Source organism: Emiliania huxleyi, assembly GCF_000372725.1.
Source record: "Emiliania huxleyi CCMP1516 unplaced genomic scaffold EMIHUscaffold_72, whole genome shotgun sequence".
Classification (NCBI taxonomy): domain Eukaryota; phylum Haptophyta; order Isochrysidales; family Noelaerhabdaceae; genus Emiliania; species Emiliania huxleyi.
The window spans coordinates 514555-524905 of NW_005196603.1; the positions used below are offsets into that span (position 1 = coordinate 514555).

The window sequence follows — 10351 nt, forward strand, 5'->3', positions numbered from 1 at the left end:
CGTTGAAAAGGAGGGCGCACGTTGCACTCATAAGGCAGAACGGCAGGGAAAACATGCGCATGCGAACGTGAACCCAGCCCAAGCAGCGCACCCACACTGGAAGCTCTAGTCCATGAGCACGCGTGCGGTGGCGGAGCAGCCGCTTCTCCAGTGCAGCCTCGTCCCAGTCCTCGGTGAGCGGCATAAGGATCAGCAGCACTACGAAGACGAGTACGAGGTAGTGCGTCGCGGCGAGGCGGCTCTGCCGTACGACGATATGGTCACACCGCAGCGGCATGATGTCGGTGGCGTCGCAGTGGGCCGCAGCCTCTCGCGCCCACTGCTCGCCGCTCAAGTCCTCGGCGGCACTGCGATCGAACCAGCCGACGCCAATGGCGAAGCTGTGCAGGCAGCGGAGCGGCGAGAGGTCGGTGAGCTAGGAGAGGGGGGACTAACTAGCATGCTAGCGTTCGGGGCCGCACCTCGAGTTGCTGTATATGTCGACGTATGGTCCAAGCACGTGACGCCGGCTGTCCAGCGCCATGATGATTCCGGATATGTTCTCCGCCGTCAGCCGCATCCAAAAACAGTCGACGCATAAGCCGGGCTCCTCGTTCTCGTGCCGCCACGGCTGCCGCGTGATTGGCTCCCCAAATTTATAAAAATCCTTTGGGCTGCAATACTCTCCAACCGCGCAGTGATCGTGATTCGAGCAGCGTGGGGACCCAGCCTCGTAAGCGACCGCGTACATGATCGCCGACTGGCCACACATTAGGAGGATGGACAGAAGCAGCGGGATGGCCGCCGAGAGGGAGGCGCCTGGAGCGGTAGCCTTGACGAACGCCCACGCATGAATGCCACCCAAGCCAACAGAGTCGTAGCGGGCGAGAGGCCGCTGGTGGATGTGTGCGTCGGCGATTGAGAATGCGACTGTGCCTCGCTCGATCACGCTGGGTGCCGAAGGCTGGCGCATGATCTCCTCTTCATCGGTGCTGGTGCTCGCGTCGACCTGGGCCTGGGCTGGCGACGTCAGTGAGAACCATGCCCACCGTGAAGGCACAGCCGAAACCGGTGAGAACCATGCCCACCGTGAAGGCACAGCCGAAACCGTGAGCATCGATCAGCGACGGCGAGCACCCCACTGGAGACGAACGAGCTCGGAGCGTGAGGTGCGGAGCGTGAGGTGCGGAATTGCAGGTTGTGGAAAACAAACCTGGAATCGATGTTGGCTTGTTCCAATAGGAGCGAGGCCTCTTCCGTTGGGGGACCGAGTGAATGAATAGGAAACGAGGGTTTCCCATTGTGACCCGCTCCTGCGCGAGCGTGACACTGCACTTGGCGCCGAGCGCCCGCGGCTCAGACCTTGTGTGCAAGCCGACCCTCGGTGCAAGCACCGGTCCGGACCGATGGCGCTCGGTGTGGAGCAAGCAAGACCCCCCCCCCCCCGCCCATCGGCGCGCGCCCGAGGTTCAAACGGCCGCCAGGAGCACCAAGAGGACTCCTCATGGCTATGACCAAGTGGGCTTCGACCGGCCTCGGCTGGGGGGGCGAATTGTCCCGGCTGCGGACGCGTTCTGCAGCCCCCTGGGCGTGGGTCAGCACCCCAAAACTGCCCCTCGGCGGCATACAGCACTGCCAGCCAGCCTCTTCCTCCTCCTAAGGGCTGTACTATAGGCCATATTGCGCCGCCTCCTACTGGCAGCCGGGCGGGCGCGCGCCGCGGGCGCCTCGGCGCGCGCACGGCTCGCAAAGTTCGAACGAGTACTGCCGCCCGGCCGCCTCAAGGCTGCCGGGCGGCAGTACTCGCCTAGCAGCAGCAGCAGCAGAGAGAGGCGCCAATTTTGAGGTTGCCCGAGACAGCCTGGAGATGGCCCCGCGTTGTAGCCCCGCGGTGCCGGCGCCTCACATCTCAGCATCCAGGGGCCAGTTCCGCCGCGCAGTCGGGCACAGCTTTGTCGACAAAGAGCTTGATCAAAATTTCGCCGAAGAAGCGGCACCGGCTGCACGCCGGGATGAACCCGGACCGATCCCATTGTTCACAACCGCCGCGGCGAGCCGCCGCGGGCCCACAGGAGGGCTCGGAGCCGCGGCACCGGTCCGCGCCGCCAGCGGGGCGAGAGCACCAGCCTACAACCTGCCGATATGGCAGTTGCGACGGCGCTTTCACACATTAACTTGGAGCACTTGGAGTGCAGTCATTAGTCCAGGGCCGGGGAACTGAGAGCCGCACCCAGCGAGCCGGACGATCGGGATCGGGCTACGGGCTAGAGAGCCCTGACCCCTAGCTAGGGGGGTGCGCGTTCGCAGGGAAAGGGCCGTAAAGTAAACACAGGTCTCCGAGGGTTGGCTCCGTGTACCGGGTTTCCCCTTAACTTCAGAACGCCCCCTCTACTCGGTCGGAGCTAGTAAGTAGACACGCCACTGTGTACACCACGCACGTACACAGGTCCTCACTCAGCATCCCGTATCAGGGTTCCCCCGCCCGCCCTCCCGGGGCTCCGGTTCTCCCTGATTCGCTCTTTTATTCGCCAGGTAGGTAGGTAGTAAGGTGAAGAACAGCCAGGCTCGGACTGGACACCAACGCGGTATGGGTGGACGCTAGACAGATGATGACGACACGCACGAGCGACACACAGACACAAACAAGCTCACAAGACACACAGCCAGCTGGCTGCCACACACCCTGAGTCGGCGTACACATAACTCAGGGCCACATCCTCCCTGTCGCCCCCCCCCAGCACTCCACGGTGCCAAGGGCACAAACAAGGGCACAACTCAAACAACAGACGACAGGAAGCGATATGTGAGGCTAGAGCAGTTTGCTCCACCTCTAGCAATCTCACCGGCCGGCGAGGCACGGACGAGACCGTGTGTGGGGTCTAAGTGAGGTGTCTATGGACGCTCTCCTCACGGGCTAGCTGCCTACAGCTAGCCCTTCTCGCACTCACAGGCGATGACAGTCCAATGTATGAGCGTATGCAAGTTGAGGCGCGTGGGCTAAATCTAGGCCGCACGTCGTGGCACTATGACGAAGTAGACGTGCGGCCGCATCGCGCCCGCCGCAGGCTCGGCGGTGCGCGCGTGTTAGCGACAAAGTTGCGGGTGGAGCCATGCCCGACTTTTCGAAGGTGAGGCCTCTGCGACGAGTGCCAGCCGCGCTGCGGAGCCACGCCCTTCGAGCCGCGTCCCGTCAGCACTGTCCCCGAGTGGTCCCGCCTCAGCGGCACACACTCTCGACCAGGACAGTCCCGCCAACGGAAACGTGTCGCGCGCCGGCGACGATTGCGGCGTGGTCGTTGTGAAGCGGAGATGGCACGACCACCGCCCTGCTTCGCAGACCGGGCAAGGAGGGGCCCGCTCCCGTTCCGCGAGGAACAGGAGGTTTCCCCCCCTCCCCCGGCCTGAGCAGCGGCGGGTGGAAGGCAGCCCCTTGAGTCGAGGGCGGCGCTACCATTGCGCCGACTCAAAGACCAGCTAGCTGGTCCGTTCAGTACAGATGGTCTCGCCGCCCCGCTCCGCGCCGCCCGCCGATGCGCCGCGCCGCCGCCTCGCGCAGCCGCCGCGCCGCGCCCCGCCCGATGATTAATAATTAAGATTACCCGGAATACGGTACGCAATTAAGGAATTAATGAGTGAATTAATCAATTAAGTGAGCGCCCTCGCGTCACCTATGACTCGACCAGTGTGAAGGTGAAGAGATGTCACCGAGCATGCGTGCAGCTGGCCCGGGGTGGGGAGAGAGAGAGAGAGAGAGAGAGAGAGAGAGAGAGAGAGAGAGAGAGAGAGAGAGGGGGAGGGAGAGAGAGAGAGAGAGAGAGAGAGAGAGAGAGAGAGAGAGAGAGAGAGAGAGAGAGAGAGAGAGAGAGGGAGAGGGAGGGAGAGAGAGAGAGACCCGAGAGAGAGAGAGAGAGAGAGAGAGAGAGCCGAGAGAGAGAGAGAGAGAGAGAGAGAGAGAGAGAGAGAGAGAGAGAGAGAGAGAGAGAGAGCAGAGAGAGAGAGAGAGCAGAGAGAGAGAGAGCAGAGAGAGATATATTGAAAATGGCGACAACAGTGCCGAGCAGCAGCAGCAGCACGCCCACGGCCCGAGCCAGAGCGAGGAGACGGAACGGCCGAGCCGACAACGGAGGCAGCGAGCAAAAAGGCAGCTCGGCGCGGCTCGCGCGCCGCGCGCGCCAAGCAGCCGAGGCTGCCGAGGAGGCCGAGGAGGCCGAGGAGGCCGAGGAGGCCGAGGAGGCCGAGGAGGCCGAGGAGGCCCCCCCCTCCCCCCCGGCGACTCGAACCGGGAGCCAGTCGACGCACGAACGGAACGCTCGCACATCACCGGATATGTCAACTCGCAGCAGCGAGGCAGCAGCTCATATACAGTGGACTTTACTCAAACCGAGACCCCCAACGTTTTTTTTCAGCATTCGCCGCTGGCTTGCCGCTGCTACTCAGCCACGAAATTTTAAGGTGTGCACATGGACACCGACGTACTCTTCCTCAAGATCGAGCGGCTCCGCAGACTCTATCGCTCGGAAATCCTCACGGTGCCGGTCGAGCGCGGCGATAACGGAACCTTTGGCCTCGGGCTGTCGGACGACAATGAGGTGCTGCGGCTGCACCACGATGCCAACGCGCAGGTGATCGAGCCTGGCGACCAGGTCATCTCGGTGGAGGGCGTGCCGCTCGGCCGAGGCCCGCTCTCTCGCCTCCTCGCCGAGCGCTTCGCGGAGCGTCAGGCGGTGACACTGACGCTGTCGCGCGCCGAGCCTTCCACCTCGACGGCACCGCTGACGGGCGACGTGTTTGCGACGCTCAAGCTGCTGCGCGCCGACGGGTCGCTGCTGCAGGAGTACCCGTCCGACCTCTGGCGCTTCCGCCCCGACGCTGCGTGGGGCGCCTGCTGGACACTTCGCGTCCCGCGAGGCGTCGCGTGCGCCTCGCTGCAGCTGCAGCGCTCGCTGCTCTTCACGGATCCTCCGGTCGGCTCGGCGGTGCTGCAGCTGGACTCGCTCCCGGCCGAGGAGCTGCACACGGCGTGGCACGGCCTGCGCCCCGACGCGTCCCGCTGGTCCTCGTCGCGCTCTCGGCCGCTCGGCTCCTCTTCGTTGGCCGGAGAGGTTCTGATCTCGGTGCAGCCGAGATACCGCCGAGACACGGGGAGATGTGGGGAGATACAGACCGACGCCCTCCACCCAGCCTCCTGCCCTAGCCTCTCAGGGCTGCCCGACCCGTTACGGGGCGGTGCGGGAGAGGGCTCGGTACCACCGCAGAGACATGACTAATGGAGACAGACCGCTCCCGCCCGCCGCCTCTGCCTCGCGGGGAAGGAGGCTCCGCCACGCAGACCACACCACCCCCATGCCGCCCGTACAGCCGACTGAACACGTAGCAGTCGGACTGCGCTCACCCGCGGGCTTGGCTAGAGGGCGAGGCGTGTTGAGAGAGGGCCGGCTCGGGCGGCTGGACTACCGCAGGAGGGAGAGGGTGGGTTCAGGTATCGGGCGGGGAGGGAGAGGGTGGGTTCAGGTATCGGGCGGGGAGGGAGAGGGTGGGTTCAGGTATCGGGCGGGGAGGGAGAGGGTGCGTTCAGGTATCGGGCAGGGAGGGAGCGGGTGGGTTCAGAAATCGGGCAAGGAGGGAGCGGGTGGGTTCGTATCGGGCGGCTAGCCTCCCCGCTGGCCAACGGCGAGGGGCGTGCGGCGCTCACTCGCCCTCGCCCCCCCCTGCACCCCCTCCCCCCCCCCGCCCCGCCCTTCCCACCAGGTGCGGAGGTATCGCGAGTCCTCCTCTGTTAGCCCAGGCGGGCACAGCCTGCACAGCTTTGACAACGGCTGGGAGAGCGCCGACGAGTTCTTCGCGCCCCTTCTGCCCGAGCAGCACGCGCCTGCGCCCCTCAAACCAATCGCGGAGCCGTCGCCCATTTTGTGAAGGCCGGCGCAAACCTGTTCTAGACGGAGAGGCACAGCGACGGCGCCGCGGATTAGTTGGCCGCGGCTCCCAGCAGCTCTCGCCACTTCGTGAGAGTTGAGACCTCTTTTGCGGCCCGCGGTAGGGTGTGTAAAGTATCGGAGAGACCTGTCAGCATTCCATTGTGGCACATGCCACTACATCTACTACCCGTTTTGGTGCGCGTTTTGTTTTATTTGTTTAGACCAGCACTCGAGGTAACTTGAGCGATCCCGTGTTCTCCTGAGTCAGATCACAGACCCGGGGGGAGTGCCAGGCGGCGGCCGGCGCAAGCGGCCATGGCGAGCGGAGGCCCAAAGTCCAAACACAAACACGAGTGTGGAGCCCACGCATCCCCCTGCCGTCATCGAGTACCTGCCGTCTCTGGGGGCTCTGCCGACTCCAGCACGCAGCGATGGAAGCGCAGCAGCGACTCGTCGCAGTCGAGCTGCATTCCGGCGTGGGGCGGCAGGGAGGGAGGTTGCAACTTGGGCGGCAGGGAGGGAAGTGGCGGTCGTGAGGCTGTGCTGTGGCGGCAGTTACCTCGCCAGCGTGGAGCACACACGCTGCGTATAGTCGCTTCCACCGCGAGCACGCGCCTACTCCCAATCAGACAGCATCACGCCGCCAGGCGAAGAGTGCATCCGGGGCGCCATGCTCCCTCGAGACCGAGGATGCGAAAGCGCCGGCGCTCGCCAGCCTCGACGCAGGTATCCAGCGTATCCTGCAATCAGTGCCGAACTCGGAATGGTTCCGGCTTCGGCTCCCTGCCAAAGGGCGGGGCCGCGTCACGCACCCGCAGAGCGTCGCAGGGGCGCCAGTCTCTGTGGGCCTCCATGCAGCGGCGGTGAGAGTCGACGAGAGGGCCGCAGCCGAACGGAAAGCGCAGGAGCAACGTCATCTCCTCGAGCTCCCGTGCGTGCCGCTCGCGACGGGCGTCGTCGAACGAGCTGGCCATCGTGCGCGGCGGGAGCGGCTACTTATTTTTTTCTTATTTTTTTGCTAGCCAAGGAAGTTTTTTCTTCCTTTCGACAAGCCCGCGGCTGGGGCCCAGGGCCCGAGCTGCCCAGGGTGGCCATTGGTGAGCTGAGGCCCCGCCGCCACCCTAGCCTCGCGCCTCTGCTCGCGGGCCGCCTGCTGCGCGCTGCTTGGCGCATCCACCGCCTTGCCGCACCCTGCACCGCCGCCGCCGCTCGCTATAGAACGCACCCTGCCCGCGCCCTGCAGACCTGCTCAAATGGCGATGCAAGTAACCGTCAAGTCTTGGCACGCGGTGGCCAGCTGGACGTGGACGAGCGAGGACGACGTGTGTGGGATCTGCCACATGCCGCTGGATGGCTGCGCACCGGGAGCGCCGGGACCCGGTGATGACTCGCCAGTCGTATGGGGCAGGGTGCGCACCATCCGCCGCGCAGTGCACATGCTCTCGCTTCCTGGTCACTCTTTCCCGCGCCTCGTAGTGCTCGCACTACTTCCACCTCATGTGCATCAACACCTGGCTGCACAACAAGAACACCTGCCCGATCTGCCGGCGGAAGTGGGAGTTCGCCAGGTGCGCAGCCTGACCCCTCCGCCCCCGCCCGCCCCGCGCGGCCCCTCCATCTCACCTTACAAACTCAATGCTCGTAGTGCGCCGAAGCCAGCTCCAGCGACGCCCGGCGCGCCGAGAGGCGCCGCAGCAGACAGCTGATCGGAGAGAGGCGGATTTTGGGTTGCGGCATGCGCCCCGGCCTGGGCGAATCGGGTTTCTACCGTTCTCTGCGTTCCCCCCGTGTGGATATTTGTTTCCGGTGTGTACGTCGTCCGTGAATGATGGAATTCAAAGCGGCCGCGGGCTCGCGGCACACTGCACACACGTCGATACTCGGAAGTACGAGGGAAACCACACGCGCACGCATCTGCCGCCCAGAGCCTCGCCACGCCGCCGTGCGTCGATCGAGCGGGTCTGCGCGAGGGGCGGAGGGCCGTGCTCGGTGGGGGAAATGTGGGGAGGCTCCGGGTTTTGGGCCGTCGGCGCTGGCGCTGGCTCAGGATCCCGTCGAGCGGGTGATCCGGTTTCAAATCAGGAGGCCGCGGATCAAGGCGGCTCAAATATGGAGGGCAAGATCGGGTCTTCACCGCCAGCGGTGCAGGGCAGGGAGTGTGTCAGGTGGCGTCCCGCCTCCCGCCGGGCTCAGACGGAAGAAGCATGCTTCCGTTCAGCGCGCGCGGCGTGCCGCGCACTCGTACAAGAGGTGTCAGAGTGCTGGCTCTTCACCGCCCGGCGGGACGGAGACGGGGGCTGCGTCTGTGGTGGTTGTGCGAGCCGCACCGGAGAGCGGAAGGCGGCGAGCGGAAGCGGAAGCGGAAGGCGACGTGAGCGCAAGGAGAAAAACATGAGTGAAAAAAAAAGGTCGGCGGGCACGTCTCTCCGCATGGTGGCCTCCCTGCTCGCTCCCAGCGCCACGCGCGGACAGTCAGTGAACGGCGTCTCGCCCGCCGCGTCCGCGGTCGCGCCTCCACTCGGCGGCGACACATGCGGCGGCGACACCTGCTCGGCGGCGCCATGGACCTGCTGCTCGGCGGCGCCATGGACCTGCTGCTCGGCGGCGCCATGGACCTGCTGCTCGGCGGCGCCATGGACCTGCTGCTCGGCGGCGCCATGGACCTGCTGCTCGGCGGCGCCATGGACCTGCTGCTCGGCGGCGCCATGGACCTGCTGCTCGGCGGCGCCATGGACCTGCTGCTCGGCGGCGCCATGGACCTGCTGCTCGGCGGCGCCATGGACCTGCTGCTCGGCACCTGGCGACGCGGCTCGGGCTGCCGCTGCATCTGCCGCCTCTGCCTCCCCTCTGCCTCTGCTGCCCCCACCTCTGCTGCCGCCGCCGCCGCCTCTGCCTCCGCTCCCTCTGCCCTCTGCTGCCGCCACGGCTCCTCCTGCTCCTCCGGTGCAGCAGTACCACCCTGTTGTCCCCGTATCAGCCTCTCTGAGAGCATCGGGGACAACTCTGCCCACCATTCCTGCTGCTGCTGCGTGCTGTGCTGCGGGCTGCGCTGCGGGCCATGCTGCGAGCTGCGCTGCTGGCGGCTGCGCTGGCTTCTTTGCGGGCGGCGCGACTGGCGAAGCGGAGTGCCAAGGCCGCGGCGGGCGCGGCCAACAACTACGACTTCATGACGTGGGCGGCGAGCACACGCGGCGGCATTGGCCGCGAGGCGGCGGAGTGGTTCACCACCGGCTTCGCCGCCAAGGTCGCCCTGGCGCGCTCCGACGGCGAGAAGTGGCGAGTGCGCAACGAGCGCAAGCGCCTCCTGCAGCAGCACTCGGCCATCATTGCGAGGCGCAACTGGGAGATCATCCAGCGCAACGCGTGGCCGAGGATGGGCGGCGTGGCGCCGCGAGCGCCGCCAGTCGAGTAGTAGCGGTAGGGAGTAGAGGTAGTCGTCACAGTAGTGTCCTGTCAGAGCGTCCCGTGTCGGTCAAGCAGCGTCTGTCGGATAGTAGGAGAGAGTGTGTCGTGTGTCGTGCGGATCAGTCCTGTCTGGGCGGGGGGGGGAAAGAGACGGAGAGGAGATTCATTGAGCCTTGGCACCAGCCGGGCAGTGGGTTTGGCCCTGGCATCAGCCGGGCATGTTGTTGATTTGGCCTTGGCATCAGCCCTGGCAGGCGGGCACGCGGGACATGCACAGGCGCCAAGGGGCGCAGAACCGACCTAACCCGTCGGAGGTGGGGGGAAGGGAGTACCGCCGGGTTCCCCTGCGTGAGCGCAAGAGTAACCCCGAGAGGGCTGAAGATGAGCGGTACGCGCAGGGGTCGGCGTGACGGGGCGAGGGACGCGCCGCGCGGGGCGCCGCCTCACCGGCCCAAGTGGCGCAGGGCGAGGCGGCGAGAACCGAGCGAGCACGTCCTCGTGAGCCCCGTGGCTCCAACCAGGCCCTTCCTTTTTTTGAGCAGGTGTGACGCCGCGCGAGCGACGCTCCGAGATCGCCCGAGATAGCGCGGCGCGGCGGTGGGTGAGGTGGGGTGGGGTGGAGTGGCGTGGCGTGGAGCTCCGGGATTGCGCGAGATTGTGCGAGACCGCCCGAGGTCACGCGGCGCGGCCCGAGATCGCCCGAGATCGCGCGGCCCGAGATCGCGCGGCGCGGCCCGGGGCGGGGTGGATGGGTTGGGAGCGAGGGGGCGGAAGTGTTCAGTGCGGTAGATCGGTCAGTCGGGGCGCGTGAGCCGGACTTGGGAGCCGGACAGCTTTCATTTCTCTCTGCGTTGTTGAGCCAGGACTCAACATACTCGTTCTGTTGCCATCCCAAACTGTCACTCCCCTTTCTCCCGGCCGGGGCGGGGCGCGCGCGGGGGCGGCGGGTGTGCGGCGAGTGTGCGGGATGTCTGTGGGCCCGAGAGCGATATGCCATGTCCGCCTTGCGTTTGTTTTCATAACATCGAAGGCTAAGCTCAAAAAGCTCGTCG

General features: G+C 65.9%; 3 protein-coding genes across 3 annotated transcripts; 2 read left to right on the top strand and 1 right to left on the bottom strand.

Moving 5' to 3' along the window:
• Positions 1-6190: 6190 nt before the first annotated feature.
• On the bottom strand, positions 6191-6868 carry EMIHUDRAFT_453006 (hypothetical protein; the record flags this gene model as incomplete). The annotated part of the gene is made up of 3 exons (XM_005761243.1): positions 6191-6509; positions 6580-6634; positions 6707-6868. Coding segments are annotated over 3 exons (534 nt in total), but the record flags the coding sequence as incomplete, so codon positions are not given.
• Positions 6869-7153: 285 nt separating this feature from the next.
• On the top strand, positions 7154-7475 carry EMIHUDRAFT_68103 (hypothetical protein; the record flags this gene model as incomplete). The annotated part of the gene is made up of 2 exons (XM_005761244.1): positions 7154-7303; positions 7371-7475. The coding sequence occupies 2 exons, from the start codon at positions 7154-7156 to the stop codon at positions 7473-7475; spliced, it is 255 nt and encodes an 84-aa protein (XP_005761301.1).
• A 1477-nt stretch (positions 7476-8952) lies between these two features.
• Positions 8953-9306, top strand: EMIHUDRAFT_217182 (hypothetical protein; the record flags this gene model as incomplete). The annotated part of the gene is made up of 1 exon (XM_005761245.1): positions 8953-9306. One exon carries the CDS (start codon positions 8953-8955, stop codon positions 9304-9306), a length of 354 nt encoding a protein of 117 aa, XP_005761302.1.
• Between the last annotated feature and the right edge of the window lie 1045 nt (positions 9307-10351).